The sequence below is a fragment of the Rhyacophila brunnea genome, unplaced genomic scaffold, assembly GCF_057557595.1.
Source record: "Rhyacophila brunnea isolate RB1 unplaced genomic scaffold, BYU_Rbru_1.0 scaffold_21, whole genome shotgun sequence".
Taxonomy (NCBI): domain Eukaryota; kingdom Metazoa; phylum Arthropoda; class Insecta; order Trichoptera; family Rhyacophilidae; genus Rhyacophila; species Rhyacophila brunnea.
This window is the reverse complement of record NW_028232871.1, coordinates 12,092,356-12,110,187: the sequence shown is the minus strand read 5'-3', so window position 1 is coordinate 12,110,187 and position 17,832 is coordinate 12,092,356. Positions and strand designations below refer to the sequence as shown.

Here is a 17,832-nt window from a genome sequence, read left to right as displayed (position 1 = left end):
TGCCTTTTGGTGAGTGCACATAGTGCCTGAAGATGCCGAAAGGCGAATCCCGGATCGCGAAAAACGGCTCAAATGGAATGGTGCAAAACTTAAATCCATTAGAATAAAACTTATTTTTTACTGTCAAGAATTCTGAACCATATGAAAAAAAACGTTCTGATGAGTTCTTTTAGATCAGATCTTGATTTTTAGAGTACCTAGCTCATCTAATATTCAACAATCGACTGTCATGTTTTACAATTTCATAACACGATGGAAGCAGAGGACGGGACGACAGATAACAATAAATTACAGGGGGGATTTGTAGTTCCACAGATTGCCGCTAAGATGTATGCAGCAATTGATAATATCATATCTGTACAACTGTGTATTTTAAGGACAAAAAAACACTTTCGGGAAAACACAATATATTAAGATTTCTCACAGAATTCGCTGATAAAAATAAAATGTTTCTGTTATGAATAGAATAGAGGGTGAATTGGCTCTGGAAGATATGATAATTTAGGTACACAAACAAATAGGACTTAAGACACACTGGCTCTGAGATACAGATGAAATGGTAAGTCTATACATGTATTTACTCACCCGTCAGCATTATCATTTTGTTGAACAAGAAGTATTAGCATACATAGTTTGGAAACAGACCTATTAGAAAAAATCTTGAAAAAAAAATGGTGGTAAAGCACATTGGCCTAAATTCGATGGATGCGAGGCGAGTATGAAACCCGCCTGTCACTTTAAAAAAAAAATCTTTTCTAATATATATAATGCTTCTGACATGTTTTCGAATTATGTAATATGTTCAACTAAAATATGTATCAGGTTGATGGAAATAAAAACATTATATTATGAACAATAAACAATAAAACTTTATTATCCAGTACATTTTTAATACAGAATTTTCCATATAAAAAGAGATGGTAATTATTAAATTTCATTAATGATAATAATTGAAACTACGCTGGCCCCTCTTAACTGTTACGTAATTTAAGAGAAATTTAGAGAACTAATTTTATTATTAAAATTTATATTATTATGAATATTAAGTAATTTTTTGATTCAATGTTCAGTTTTATTATACTGATAACCGAGTCGTTAAAAAAAGCTCAATTGATTTCATAATTAAAGCTGAATACACAATTCATGACAACAAACAATGTTAGATGAATTTTGCTGCCCTATTCTAGCAGTTGCGTTAATATATACGCCAGTCATGTCGTCTGACAACTCATAACATGGAAATATGACGTTTAACACATGCTGCATTGAATGACAAATTTAATTTTAAGCTTCCTATCGTATAGAATAAATAGATGAAGTTAATACTAACAATTTTGATTGATAGATTTAGAATTTGACATTTCGCACTCATAATCAAACAAATTAAAACCAATAAATAAATATTGTCAAATAATCAAAAAGTGAATGACTTAGCTCGTAATCAATTAATTTGTTTGGAGCTCGACTTACAAACTAGGAATGTAACTTGGTCATATGTCATGGAATACCTGTGTTGGCAAAAATGACACTAAATTTAGAATATCATGATGACCGATAACTTCTTTCGAGAAGAATTATTGCACAATATTCACTACATAATCAAAGATGGGGTTTGTTATGCAAGCAAACAACTGGAACGAATCGACAGAGTATTAAGTGTGTAAAACAAGTATGTACATATTATGTAATTAATTTCCTAAGTTAAAGAGTTGGGTTAAAAAATAAAATAATTAAAATCATGTGGCAACAATGATCTGCCGCTAATTGGTCGATTTCATTTCTATCATTGTTTGGTACTCCATGAAGGTGTTTAAATCATTCAATATTCCCAGTGCAATAGAAAAACCTTGTTACAGACCTACAAACTTATCCGAAGAATGGGATGGGGGAGCCACTGTCGAAAACTACCCAATCAAGACTCGTAACTGGACAAAATCTGACATTCGAATGACATTTTCAAAATGGCGTCCTATGGTAGTTCGTAGTTCCATTTTTGGCCATTCTACAGATAAGTTTGTAGGTCTGTACTTTAAATATCCATAATTTGAATTTTAAATCCAAAAAATTACTTTCATATAAACTTTTAACTGTAAATTCGTAATTCGTAAATTAGTCTTCTATAATTCAAATATAAATATTAATGATTTCATCATTTCAATTTGGTAGTGAAAACAATTTCTCATATAAACCATTAATTGAATAAACAAAGAAAAGCCAATTAAAAATATTCACTCTTTCATGATATTTACAAAATAAAGAATTAGGCTCAAGATGCATAGAATGTTGCTGATCACTAAATACTAATCAGCCGTTATTCAAGTAAATAATGTTTAATGTTAAATGGATAACAAGTGTGAGCGCACTACAACAGTATGAAACAAATTTGACAGCCGTAATAATAATTACGTATTTATACAAAAATCAAATAAACACAGTTATTCAATGTCATTTACTTTTTTCCAACAAAGCGAACTACACGCAGAGTATTTTGACGTTTGCCAATTTTCACAAACTGTCAAATAATAGCACCATACAATGACAATAACGCGTTTCGCTTACGCTTGAAGAATGAGATTGGCGAGACAGTCGAAACTTTTGCGTGGAAACAGTTATTATCGCAATAGTTTAATTTACACATTATTAGTGGCAGTAAATCCGTGCATTTGTACAGCCGTTATAAGTCCATTCAACAGTGAATTATCATTCGAGTCAGCTAGTTGCCTAGGCAAGTTGTTACGGCAACCAAAGTTACCAACTTATATCGATATGTAAGAACATTGCAATCAATTTCTTTTCCAACATTCAATATAAAGTTGACTAATAAAAATTGAAACGTGAGAATGCAGCATTACCTTTGTATGTCAATTTCATAATTATCAAGCAATCAAAATTTAAAAAAATGGAAAACAACTTCCATTACCATAAAATGTCCTTCCTTGCTTTTGTCATTATTTCAATTAAATGTAACAATCGACATTCTATGCATCTGGGACTTAAGGTGATTACGATTTAGAAAGATTTAAGAATATACACGACAGTTCAGGGACCTGAAACTTGTCAACAAGGCACCTACATCATGGGCTAAATTATCAAAAGCCTACACTTATATGAGAACAGTCATAGTCGAGTTAGATTTTTAATATTACGGTAAGAAATGACGTACATTTTGGGTATATTATATTATGTATAGATTTTGATATTAAATATAGATCAAATTTTGAAATACTTCACTATAAAGTGTTTACACACTATAGGGCCTGTGCACTACTTATAATATATTACAGTAAACTATTTAACCAGTGCCGGATTAAAGCATTTGCATTAGAGGCAACAGCCCAGGGTTCTCCACCAACTGAAGCACTTTCATTATATTTTTATATTCTCTTGTTGCAATTCTACCACTCATTATAAGCATTATAAATAACCAATCAATGTAATAGAGCTCAAAGAAAATATAGAAGATAAAAACGAAAGGTTCATGTTACGGATTCATTTGTATTTAATAATAACGCGACTGGAGAGATGAGTTTCAGTAAGATGAAATATTTGAAGCAGTGACGTTCCTAGACAGAATGCCGCCCCTAGGCAGTGCCAAAATGCTGCTCCATTTTCTATATAGATTTATTTATCATCCTTTAATGACTCCATTATATAAGAAATGTGTTGTATGAATACACTATTAATAAAATATATACGACTAAAAATACCAAATAAAATTTATAAATATTTTTAATTAATGAGTTAATAAGTCAGATTTTAAGTATTCACAAAACTGAACGTGTCATTTATTGTCACCAACAACATCAAAGGGCAACGGAAGTAAAAACTGGACATCGCGAACACGACAAAAAATTACAATCCTGTTAAACGTTTTATGGTAATTAATACATTTTGTTTCCAACCAGTGAGCTGATTTTTAATGGAAGGTTATTTTCATTATTATTAAATTTAGTTAATAATAACGAAATAATAAAATATAAATAAATCTAATTATACTAAATGATTCTCCTCTATTTGCCGCCCTTCGAGTAACTGCCGCCCCCAAGCGACACTCAAACTGCCTACCTCAACGGGACGTCACTGCTAATAGCCCGCCCATACATGGTTGACTGATCAAAATCGGAGCCAACGTAACCATATCGACTGCTAAATCTGCAAACCGGCTAACTCCATTTGGGCAAATTGTTCAAGGAGAAAAAAAATAATAACTTAATTATCGAGCAGAATTTAACAATTCCAAAAATACACTTCGAATTTTTTTTTTACAAATAAGCTGCACTATGAATTGATACACTATTTTAGCTTACCTTTTATATAAAATAAAGAAAATTTAAATAAAGAGCTGAGTTGTTCTATATACGATATTGGAAATATGGCACCTGCAGTTGGGTGTTTTGTGTGAAGAACGATAACGCATTTATTTATAGGTTTAGGAGTTTGAAATTTTGTATGAGCATGGAAAACATGCTTTATAACAAAATGCCATCAAAACCTCATTTTTGGTCAAAAGTGCAGTTGGCTGGTTTGCAGATTAAGCTCTCCATATCCTAAATAACAAACAAACCATTTCTTGTCACAACCCATGCTCTATCTAACTATAGCAAGCAATGACATTAATATGGACGAAGCATCTGGAAAAAAAATGACACTCACTTTTTTGTCGGGTCTGCCGAATGGTTCGGTTCGAACGGGTTCGCTCAAATGAACATTGACACTAGAAACACTGTTCTAACGCCATTACAATAAAGGTGATATTGCTATAAATTCCCGATGCGCGATATCGCATAATGGAAATTGCGTGACGTCTACCTATACATTTGCGAATGTCGCTATGCACGAATTTACTTGCTAGCTACTGTATTGAGTGCGTTGTCCATTAATGTCATTGATAGCAAGTACTTATCATATACACAATGCGGTGCATTTGTATTGCATTCGAACAATTAAAATATATATTTTTTAAAATGTTAGTTTTTAATCATCCATGATGAAAAATGAAAAATCATCCTGTGGGTTTCTCATAACTGATCTAAAAAATGTATAAAGATCGACATTAGCACAAGGACGACAAAACAGAATTTGCTCTAAATAAACTACAAACTGTCGTGTTTTTTCTACAACCACGTATCCTAAAAAAACACAACTTTTCAGGAGAGGCAAAAAACAACTTTACTCTCCCAGTTTTTAATTCAGAAATAAATTTTCTTCTATGAAATATCTATTTAGTATAGTTGCACATATTTTCATGAAAATAATGTTGTATTTCGTCAATCTATCGCACTATGCTTTCGACCATCAGTCATATTGTCGAAGATACAAGAATGCGTTGCAACTTTTCTGTGAATCATTTCACAATATTACTGCAATAAACACATATCTTGACTTGCGAGAAAGAACTTCAGTATAATCATTGGTCAAAGTTCAGTTACAAACACGTATCTCAAGATACGAGCTTATAATATTTATAAAAGTCTTTTATTGTGATAAGATTTTTTTGTAACTGCTTGAATCTATTATGTTATTAAGTATATTTTGTGCATATTCAAATTCTGAATTCATTACATCAAATCACTCAAAACTGACAAAAATTGAGATACGTGTTTGTAGAAAACTAAAGATGAAACCAAAGTTCTAAAAAAATTAGTATCCGAGAGATTACTCAAAAGAAATTGATTAAATTTTAACTGTAGTAAATTTTGAAGATATTTTTTATTTTTTAAATTATTACTAGGGGGAGAACTGTGACATAAAATCTTAAGCCGGCCCTATATCTAAGTGTGTGTGTAATAATGCGTATTAAATACATATAGAATTAGTATTAAGCGAGGCCACAGAGAGTTTATAGCGGGGACTTTTTTTTATCAGGTAATCCTTATTAGAGAATTAGGTCAAATTAAAATGGCAGTGAACCTACAGACTAATAATGGTTGCCTTTCAGACAGGAAGACTACCAGAAATAAAGGAAGGCTTATATCATATTATTTAGCACTGGAGGAAGTCTAATTTGATTCTCATATAACATAAACTATTAATGATGTAATAGAATTTCAGCATAGACTATTAAGTTAGAGAAATATCATCGAGTTCCGCTGACAAATAACAAAGCGCCCGTTTAAATCATTCAAAGCGTTTGGATCAGCTGACGAATAATCTCACGGCGAGTTATCATCTCATTCGACTCCAATCGTCATAGCGCCGCAACCATTTAAAGCACCGGTTCGATGTGGGGTTTGGATTCACGGCAATAGTCTTCCGTACTCTATAAAGAAGGTGCTCTTCCTGATGTTGTCCCAAGCTTTGTTGCAGCAGTGCAGCCAGGTCCTCTCCGTGAGTTGAATGTTGGTGATCTGATTGCGGGATGCTCCGAAAACCAAGCGTCGAAGTCGCGCCGCCAACTCTTCGATTGTCGGGTGTCCACGGTATATGTCTGTCTTTTCTGAGAAAGATAAAGACAAGTCATCGTGTGAGATATAGGTGGTGTGGACATAAATTTGATAAGATATTATTAACAACTACGCAGCTATGGTAGCGGTTCTCAAAGTGTGTGCCGTTGAATATTCCAATACTTTTACTGTAGTGAGACTTACTAGGTTTTTAACTGTTTAAATGCATAATTTAAAATAAAACACAATGTCTAGTTACGGATTCCACTTGGTCAAATAATTGTATATATAGGACCGGTTTCATCTACTTCAGAGGGACACTGTCAAGTGGTACAAAATAGTATAAAGATATGTGTATGTACTAACTATTTTTATAAGGCAAAATTATTTATTGAAAATCTGAGCCATAAAATAAAATTCCACCATCTCTCTTTTCTCAATGGTTTCCATTCTGGATTTTTTGAGTATGTTTGAAAATTTTTCAGTGTCAATCTCATGACTTGTTCGTAACCACCGTAATTTAACTCATAGATAATTGATATTATAGCCTCATAGCTATAAGTTACAAAACAGGGTACCATTCGCTTTCGCATCTCAAGCAACACTGACGCAATTGTCCCTGACTCATACCACAGCGCCACGATTGCTGAAGATAGCTATTTCCGTCGCGCCAAGTTCTTAGATTTTTATAGATTCTGTGCAGTAAGCATTTTAAATTTAGCTCTTTTTGGGACATATGTAACTCCCAAGTGTTGCCAACTTGACAAAAACATGCCAGACAGGGTACGAATTCAAGCTATTTGGCAGATGAAAACGATAGATTTTGTGAAAATAAAATTGCAAGTATATTAACTTATTTTACTATGAATGAAGTCAATAGATTTCCTTTCATGTATCGAAAAAAGTGCAAAAATCGAAAAAGTGTCTATACGTGTAAAACAACACATTCTAACAGAAACATATTTCAAAATTGTCAACAAATGCCTATATTCTGTCAACGGCGTTCAAGTTTCGTTTCATGTCATTCCGATAATCGTCAAACTGATGTCACATACCTAAGCACACATTAAATTATATGATACCATTTCACTATAAGGCCATAAATGCTCCTATTGTTTCAACGTGTTAAATTATGTTGTTTTATTTCCTTTTTTTATTTGAATATTATGAATTTAATATTTGTGGTAAACAATGTTTCTTTGTTTTATATGTAAATTAGTTTTTTTCCTACGTATTATATTTTTAAATATGAACCACATGCCAATGAACCTGTAATTGGAATTACTTTGTTTTTGGAAATAAACATTTCATAATATACAAGAAGGGATGCAATATAGAAAAATAGAAATATCCAATCACCAGAGAAATAAGATTGAGGGAAGCTGTGTAGATAAGGTACGAGGGTGGGTCAATAAGTCCTTAGAAAAGCCGACAGGTGGCGCGACTAGTACTGTAAGCGGTTTGTTTTCATGCAGCGGCACTACCGATTCAGTATGCTGCGAAGTTTCAATCAGATTGGTCGGGTTGTTGTTTTTTATTTTCGTACATTTAAAAAAAAAATTTGCTTGTTTACAAAAATGGAGAAAATTGAGTTTAGAGCTGTTATTAAACATTTTAATATAAAAGGGTTAACAGCAAAGGAAATAAAAAAATGAGTTGGATTTAGTTCACGGCATATCTGCTCCTTCATTTGCAACTATTTATAACTGGTTAAATGAATTTAAACGTGGTCGTACATCAACAAAGGATGAACCACGCTCAGGACGTCCTGTAGAGGTGACTACACCAGAAATGATCAATAAAATCCACGATATGGTGTTAAGTGACCGAAGATTAAAGTTGAGTGAGATAATTGAGGTTACAGGGATCTCAAAAGGTAGCGTCATTTCTATTTTACATGACAAATTGGGCATGAAAAAAGTTTCTGCAAGATGGGTGCCGCGTTTGCTCACAGTCGACAATAAACGCAATAGGGTGGTGGCCTCTAAAGCCCTGTTGTCGCTCATGCAACGCAATCCGGATGAATTTTTTCGTCGCTTTGTGACTGTAGATGAAACATGGATACACCACTATACTCCCGAGACGAAAAAACAGTCAAAGCAGTGGATTGCGAAAGGCGAACCATGTCCAAAGAAGGCGAAAACCGTAAAATCAGCTGGTAAGGTTATGGCTACTGTATTTTGGGATGCACGTGGAATTATTTTCGTTGACTATTTGGAAAAAGGAAAAACAATAACAGGGGATTATTATGCATTTTTATTGGACCAGCTAAGAAACGAAATTGAAGAAAAACGGCCTCATTTAAACAGGAAAAAAATCCTCTTTCATCAGGACAATGCCCGTGTTCACACATGTTTACGATCAATGGCTAAAATTGAAGAATTGAAGTTTGAATTGGTCGACCACCCACCGTATTCGCCAGATTTAGCCCCCAGTGACTTTTTCCTTTTCCCAAACTTAAAAAAATGGCTAAGTGGACAACGTTTTTTTTCAAATGAAGAAGTCATCGATCGGACAAATGCTTATTTTGAGGACCTTCCGAAAACTTATTTTTCTGACGGTTTAAAAAAAATTGAGAAACGTCTAACCAAGTGTATTGAGCTCCAAGGAGATTATGTTGAGAAATAAAAAAAAAATACAAAAATAAAAACTGTTTTAATGCTTTTTTCTAAGGAATTATTGACCCACCCTCGTACCATTTCACTAAAAGGCCATGAATGCTCCTATTGTTTCAAGTGTTAAATTATGTTGTTTTATTTCCTTTTTTTATTTGAATATTATGAATTTAATATTTGTGGTAAACAATGTTTCTTTGTTTTATATGTAAATTAGTTTTTTTCCTACGTATTATATTTTTAAATATGAACCACATGCCAATGAACCTGTAATTGAAATTACTTTGTTTTTGGAAAAAAACATTTCATATACCTACAAGAAGGGATGCAATATAGAAAAATAGAAATATCCAATCACCAGAGAAATAAGATTGAGGGAAGCTGTGTAGATAAGGTATGCATAATATAAAACTCACTATGATCATCCGGGACCATTGGCATCAGAAACATATTGACTGGCCTCCCGCAGCTCTCCGCGTTGAGATTATGAAAAAGACCGTCGACGGGCGAAAGTGAATCGTCTGTGTCTGGATTGTACATGAACATTCCGCTCTCGATGTGCATCTTGGACTTGGAGAAGGCCTTCCTGTACAGGTTTTGCATCAGCTTCACCGACTCGGGCCGGAAATCCTCCATGGAGCACTTGTTATGCAGGAACAGAAGGTGAGGGAAGTGGTCGCCGTTGGTCTGTGACTCTCCCACGTCTTGGCCCGAGGAGGCTCCGGCGGCGGACGACTGGTGCGAGGAAGCTTGAGATTGATTTGTCGCAGCTGGTATTGAAGGTTTCACCATCTCAGCTGATAAAAGAAGTCTGAAACAGAAAATAATCCATTTGAATCTTGCTGCATTATTTGCTATATTACAGTACTCGTTCAGTAATCCGCCACCACAAAAACCAGACAAGTGTCCAATTAGTGAAAGCGGCGGATTATAGTGCATATATACAGAATATGGTAAAAATTAAAACAGGTATTTCGTAAAAATAGTTTTTTTGAGAAATTTGTAGGTACTAGCAAATTACGATTCTATTTATAATCAAAATCAAGTATTTACTAAATTATACATATTTATAAACTAAGTTTATTAACTAAATATTAAACAGTAAGTCACTTGACACAACCAGTTGTTCAGTGAGGCAGATATTCTTGAATGGTTTAGGATTCCTGGCTTTCCCTCTATGACCAAAAGCTTCATTTTGTTTATCCCGGTTGCATTGGAGCACGACATAATTGTGATGCGGTCCTTGGGCACTTTCCTCCCTGGTACATTACTTTCTTCGCAATGAATGTACGTTTTACGAAGGAGAAGTTTTCAAAATAAACCTGTCTCATCTGCGTTGTATACTTGTACGCGGCGGACTACTGAATTTGACAATCGAATACGTGCGAATTATAGAGCTTGATTTTGTGCTTTCAAGTAGTAAAAATAACAGTGGATTATAGTAGTTGTCGGATAATCGAGCGGCGGATTACCAAGAGTGTACTGTATAGTCTATGGCTAGAGCATCCAGTTAATTGGGTAAAAGACTACAGTAAACGAGCCTGTAGATATACAACGGTACGCATACCTGAGCATATTGACGTCTGCGAACCAGTCCTGCACAAAAACGACGACATGACACACCGCCAGGAAGAGGGCGGCTACTTCCAACCCGGCTCCTCCCCCCACCACCCGGGCCCCCGCTGTCGCTCCCCCTCCCACACGAGAAATGCCGCCCCCGCCTACCGGACCGGCGTCCAGAAGAATCATTCGGCTTTCCGTCACATATATGTCCACACCTGTAAATTTTTTAACGGAGAGGTCCTAATAAGCTTTTATTGCTTCTAATAATTTTGACACGGTTTTGTTTTTGGTTTTCACCAAGTCGCGAATGGAGAACTACAATTTCAAGTTTTAAGTGTTTTTGAAGAAACAAAAGTAACAATGAGGCAGTTTAAAATATTACTTGTCAAAAATAAACACTTAGAACCTTGTAATATTGGGCTCGTGTAGCGTCTTAACAGCTGTATCAACCTGAACCAAGTACGCTGAGCGATGGGATACTTTCTCCGGAAATAATAGTAGTACTGATTGAGTTGGCATTTGATTCATAAAATTATTTTTTACAATTTAGTGATTTAGTAATTTTAATTAACAGTAATTATACAATCTTTGTCACTTGGCCTGCTATCGTCAGGGCCGTCATATCGAATGAAAGTATCAATACCAAAATATTGAATAACATATTCATAGCTGCAGAATAATAGCAATCAAATATCTATTGTTTAAGATATCAAATTACTCTGCAGTAATATATTCCCAGCGAATCCATTTCCAGTAAACAACTGAGCTAGATCAGCAAGTCGGTTGGCGAAATTAGAGACGGTGTATTATTACATCATATCACAGCACATTATACCATTACGGTGTATTAGCCGAATAATCATTTTTCTTAGTATCATATTTTCTTACAACTGTAATAACAAATAATATTTCATTTCGCTACTCGATTTAAAACGCTGATTCTATAATTAGTCCAATATGATTATGTACCAGAATTTAATGTTAATGTGTTACTTTTTATTGTATAAATAACGAAGAATAATTTATCTAGATGTCACTCGAATCCAAGTACCTAGCTCGTAACTATCATTGTATAATATACTATTGTACCGATACGCTGCTAATAAATCTCAACCTGCTACATCGTAGACTTCATTATCATCATCCTCTACCTACACATCGACACCACACTAGTGACCCAACATATTTTATAAATATTACAAAAAACACAGTACTTTTTGCAAAACAGCAATCATGATAGAAATCTAAATTTATAGCTATTCTTGTTGTCACTTTAGCACGTTTCCATTATTTTCATCGGTCCAAATTAACACGGAAGGCATTCCATACGCAAGACGGTTATCGACAGCTACCTACAATAATATTGGTAAATTCGTAATACTGCGAAAATTTAGGTTGGTAGACATGTCGGTCATATTCGGAAATGTTCGTGCTGGCGGATAGGACTGAACACAAGAACTTTGTATTGACACGTCAGACATATCAACATAACCTACAATTTTATTAGGAATGCCATTGCGATTGCAGCACAAAATGTTTTTGCAGTAAAACAAAATATTATGTTACTACTAGCTGCTACTAGCCACTCGATATTTGACAGTTCGCGGGGCACTATAAATTAAGACGGCGGCCGTGACGTTATCATATTTCAAAACAGCCGGGTCTTGCATCTCAATTCTCAATATATAAAGTTGACATACTCTGTCTCGCTCTACAAGTTAACACAGTCAAGAGAGGGGCTGTTAAAAGATAGCACTTTTTGACAGTTCAGCTGGTCTATTCTTTACGGTTATTACTTTACCACGTTTCCGTTATTTTCATTCTTCCAAATTACACGGAAGGTATTCTTTACACTAACTGGCTTGGCGGGGGCTATTTCTAATTCGTAATACTGCAAAAATTTAGGTTGGTATACAATATGTTGATCAAATTCGGATATGTTCGTACTGCTTCTAGTCGGTGATGAGCCGAACCAAAGCTGACTTAGGATGGCGCTGGCACCTCAGACATATCAACATAACCTATAATTTTATTGGTCGTGTCATTGCGATTGCAGCAAAAAAGTCGGATCTTGTGTCTCAATTCTCAATATGTAAAATTGACATACTCTGTCTCGTTCTCAAAGTTATCACGGCCAAGCGAGGGGCTGTTAAAAGATATCACCTTTTGTCAGTTCAGGTGTTTAACTTTTTTACATAATTAACCGTCAGATAAATGAAAGTGAGAAAGTGATAAATGTGATATATTTGCCAAGCGAGGGGCTGTTAAAAGATATCACCTTTTGTCAGTTCAGGTGTTTAACTTTTTTACATAATTAACCGTCAGATAAATGAAAGTGAGAAAGTGATAAATGTGATATATTTATCACAATTATTTCTTTTTTATGTTAAGTGATATGTTAGAATAGGCCTGCAGACAGTTAACTTATTTACATAATTAACCACCTGAATACGTAAAGTGATAAATGTGATATATTTATCACAATTAGCTCTTTTTGGATGTTAAGTCAGCGCTCGAAATGGAAAAGTTTACGAACCCGAGCGCTCAACAGTTTTTTGAAGATATTTACATAGTTATCAAATTTCATGTGTATTTCATACAAATAAGTGTGTTAGATTTTCTATTATATGGCCTATCTAGCTCAGACGGTCAAATAATTTTTTCCACGAGACGGAGTGATAATTTTACCGATCTCACAAACAAAAACGGCGCTCCGGTCCATTACGAGCCCTGTGTTAAGTGATATGTTAGAATAGGCCTGCTGGAGCAAAAATCTCAAAAAAATATGCTGAAAATAATGGTTAAAATATTGCAAATATTCTAATCCATCAAATCATTTGATATTGATTAAAGTATCAATACATGTTTGACGACACTAGCTATCATAGAGAGAATAATATATTATTTTTATAATACCTGAAGTGCACGGGTTGCCCCGTTCGATTTGATCCATACTCTGGCATTTGAATACGAGAGGCTTTCCAGCCGCAGTCTTCGGTATTCCTCCGGATGAGTCCAGGCTTATTGACTTGACACTACTTTCGATGGAGTGCGTCGAAGGGACGTCTCCGTGGCTGCCGAAGGAAGTCTCCGACTCCATCGACTTGAGCGACACGCTGTGATATTCCTGCTCGTGAGAGGTTAGAATCTTTTCGCATATGTTCGACATGTCATGACCGTGCGCCAGAATGTTGAGAATCGTCGATTTGCCAACGCCCTGTGCACCTGGAGATTGAAAATCATAATGGAATATGGAACCGCTGCGTACTCTATAAACGCATAATGCACTCATGCAATTGTAATGTTAATGACAAACAGCTATTCTAATTGTTTTTATTGTAACCAATATAATATGTTACGTTGCAAAAATGAGACTTATACTCCGGTAGTGAGGCTTTGGCATGTGTGTAAATTTTTCGAGTGGCTTAAATATAAAACCAATATACAATGGGATCTAATACTGCAAACACAGGAGTAAGTGAGGTGGACGGGTCCTTAAGTTTACGCCGTCAGAAGATTGGTTAGAGGAGTACTTCTCACTGGGGGGCCCTGGAGCTCCTGCCAGGGAGCCGCGAAATATATCAATATTTGAAAAAAAATCATAAAAATGTGATCACTGGATTCAAGGCAGAAGTGGAAAAACTATACCCAGATGTAAAACATATTCACTGCGAACATCACAGAGAATATTTAGTATTTTGACAAATATGTATTGTGAACTAAGTGGAGTTGTGTTAATTGTTAATTTCGTAAAAAGTCGTGTTGAAAATTCAAGATTATTTAATTTTATAAAAACGGTTCCATTACTTAAAATCATCTCAAAATACTAAATTCTTTAAAATTTCTTCTAAAAATAAATCAAATTTATTTATTATTAAATTTATACATAAAAATATTTATTCTTACATAAAAATACATAGTTTTCGATTTAAATTAAATTTAGCATAGAGAAATAAGTATATACATTCGGTGTCGTTACTTGACAATAAATGTGCCCGTTTACTGCTGTTTTTCGCTGGCGAAATATCACTCTCATCGCTGGAAATATTTAATGACGCTGACGCCGAAGCGCGCGGCGCGTCTCTCATATCGATACCGAAGTGACTGACTAGTGGCGCCATGCATGTACATATGTATGTTTGCGCAGCATCCGGTGACAACATATGTATGCATCAGTGGCGTGCGGTCCATTGCAATGCAATTTTTTGATAAATATGTGCATACATACCCAAAATTGATTTTAAAAACACAACAAACCTATGACACCCACAACGAGAAAGTTATTGTTAGAATCTTGAAGGTGCTCCGCTACTGCTGGGAGAAATTCCAATGACTCTGTTATCAATTTCACCGGATGTGGCATTGGAGTAACTGGAACCATGGTCTTCATTTCTGTAGGAAAAAAAACTGATGAGTTCGAGTCCGTATTCTTTACGCTGGCGTACGGTTTTCCCCCTTTCAATAGTTATGGGTATAATAATATGCATTAAATTTGTGTCACGTAAATGACACTCCTGACAGTCATAAAGTAATAAACCATATCTGGCTCCAAAAGTTTGGCCCATGGCGAATGACCTTTACATTTCTATATTATTAATCTGTTCTGTGGTTCAAACTACGTCATGTACAACGAAAACCCTATGAGTTAGAGAGTTGTACACCATCTTGTAAGCACATACGTCATGACTAAAAAGCTACGTTTCCATCCAGCAGCAGTCATTGGACTGAGCGCTTTTAAAATAGGAGTGAACCATAGATATACTACTGGATGAATCATATGCTTCTTAAAATGACGCCCGATTTTCAGCGACTCGGTCAATGTTAAAACTTACTGTTTATTATGAGTAAGCCCGATCTAGCTTGCATCTTACTCTAACTAATAGTCAGCGCATGACGACTTGCTCTGTCTGCTCAAACATGAATTTTTGGTAGCTTGCAAGCTTTGGGTTGCAGACACCCTTAGGTTCACTATTCCAAGAACGCAAATTTAGTTTTACAGCCAGGGCAATACGGGTGAAATTCGGGAATCCATGTTAACGGTCTTAACGCATTATACCTACAAGGAAATATTATAAGACGATATTCGTAATATCTTTTGTGGTACATTTTTAAAATGACACTTGTATGGGAACTCCTCATCTAGTAGTATATCAATGGAGTGAACGCATTCTAGATGAATTATGTCGTTCGTGACTCGAATGACCTAATCAATCAGAACGAGACATGAAATGTAATTGACGTGAATACTTACATTCGGATTTAAGTGAATCAGTTTTTATCACTAGTGGATGATACATACCTGATGCTTTCTTCTCCTTGCTTTCATTCTGTGCAATCTTGGTCGGCTGGATGATTTGCGTCTCGATCTCATGATCTTTTCCGCTGATCTTCTTAGGACTCTGTCGCCCCTGGCCATCAGACTCCTTAGTCGCTGAAGGTTCCCTCGCCTTGATAAGTATCACTGGCTGCTTTTCCTTTTCGGGCGGTGCGCCTGATTTGTCGTCTTTGCCGCTGTCTCTGTCATTTTTTGCTAAAATAAATGGTCGCCTGTATCCGGAATCATTATCCTGTAAGTTAAATGTAGTTTTTTTTTGTTTATGCCTATTACTGGGACAATTACACCCCCAGACTCATTAAAGTTTCTCAGGAGAAGCAGTTAGGACTAGTGGTGTAATTTGGCCCTATTATGATGTTATTGCTTTACTATAAATTTTGTAACAGATCGCCAACAATTAATGTTAGATATAGACCTACAAACTTATCTATAGAATGGATTGGGGAGCCACCGTCGAAAACTACCAAATCAAGACTCGCAGCTGGACAGAATCTGACATTCGAGTGACTTTTCAAAATGGCGTCTATAATGGTAGTTCGTAGTTCCATTTTTGACCATTCTTTTGATATGTTTGTAGGACTGTAGGTACCATGATTTTTCTACCAAGAGATAACGGGTAACACTCGTTCATCAGGATCACGGTGAGTGCAAATTTGTTATATCATGATCGATTTGTGGCGATCAATGAGTCCCGTGAGAATAAGCAGTGTCAACAAAATCCTGACATACGGAGAGTTCTCAAATTGATATTATTTATTTAATTATTGTTTGTACATTGTTCACAGGCCATCAGCAGTTTCGTATAATGCTGACTCCTTGTAGAGTGAGAAACTCCAAAAATAACATTGTTTATCACATATATTTTTCTTGCATATAAATTTCACCTCAGCAATATTTATTATGTTAGTAATGCATTTTCTCACCAAATACTCGGGATACGCAGTGTAAGCATTTTCAATTGTGATGGGCTTCAATAAAAAGGCTATCAAAAGGTATTTTGTCTCGGTAGAGAACTGTCACTAAGTATCATAGTGCCTCAGGCAATAATACCTACCTCGCTGTTATCTTTTATCGGCGTAGCTATGTAAACTGTACATGTCAAACTGTCAAATAAACTCGCCATCTCCGGCAGTAACTACAAGTCTTCATATTCACATGCGTACGTGGAGATCCGACATATACGGCACACTAAGCTTTGTCAGTCATATTTATTTGTTTTCATTGAACTAAGAATACAAATTGCAGATGAAATTTGTTAGTTTTTAAAATCCAATTAAACCCTGCCTAGATCAAACATAATACTAAAGGTATGCTGTGGAGATCCGACAAAAATAATATACACTTTTTCAGTCATACTTATTTGTTTTCATTAGACTAAGATTAAATGAGAATGAAACAATAACATGTCAAGGAATTTAGTAAATAAGCGATTTACAAGAGTATAACTGAAAAACTTAGAAGCCTTGACTGAGAAAAGATTTTTATGAGAAAGTTCTGTTTCTTGCGACGCAAATATTTAAAAAGAACCTAGGTCCTCTGCAATAATTTTTGATTCGGAAATTTCCAAAACGGGTATTTGTGTTATTCGGCAAAAGAATGTAATACATTATTACCTTCGTAGGTGGGAAGAAGTTCTTCTTCCTGTGGTCCCTGTTTTTGTCGTATTCTGACATTTTAATTTACAAAATAGTAATAATTTCACATTTGCACGGGAATGTCTATAAATTGAAATTGATAAGAAATCATCTGTCAATTTTTTGGAATTGTTTTGTGCTGCCATATGCATAAACAAAAATTGTAGCCACATAACATGGTGTGCCCAAATGATACCATTATTATTTGATATCTAATGAGACGATTTAAATTTTTTTCATGATAACGAAATAATTATTTGTTTACAGAGAGGTATGAAATGATAGTTCAAGCGCCTTTTTAG

The 17,832-nt window shown here is 35.0% G+C and overlaps 1 protein-coding gene across 1 annotated transcript; it reads right to left on the bottom strand.

Annotated features, from left to right (window-relative positions):
* Positions 1–5,718: 5,718 nt before the first annotated feature.
* LOC147070721 (nonsense-mediated mRNA decay factor SMG9) lies at positions 5,719–17,674 on the bottom strand. Its single transcript, XM_085949000.1, has 7 exons — positions 17,510–17,674; positions 15,861–16,128; positions 14,819–14,953; positions 13,478–13,786; positions 10,566–10,776; positions 9,415–9,809; positions 5,719–6,436 (listed from the first exon to the last, which is right to left on the bottom strand). The coding sequence occupies exons 1-7, from the start codon at positions 17,567–17,569 to the stop codon at positions 6,237–6,239; spliced, it is 1,578 nt and encodes a 525-aa protein (XP_085805126.1). The 5' UTR covers positions 17,570–17,674; the 3' UTR covers positions 5,719–6,236.
* Between the last annotated feature and the right edge of the window lie 158 nt (positions 17,675–17,832).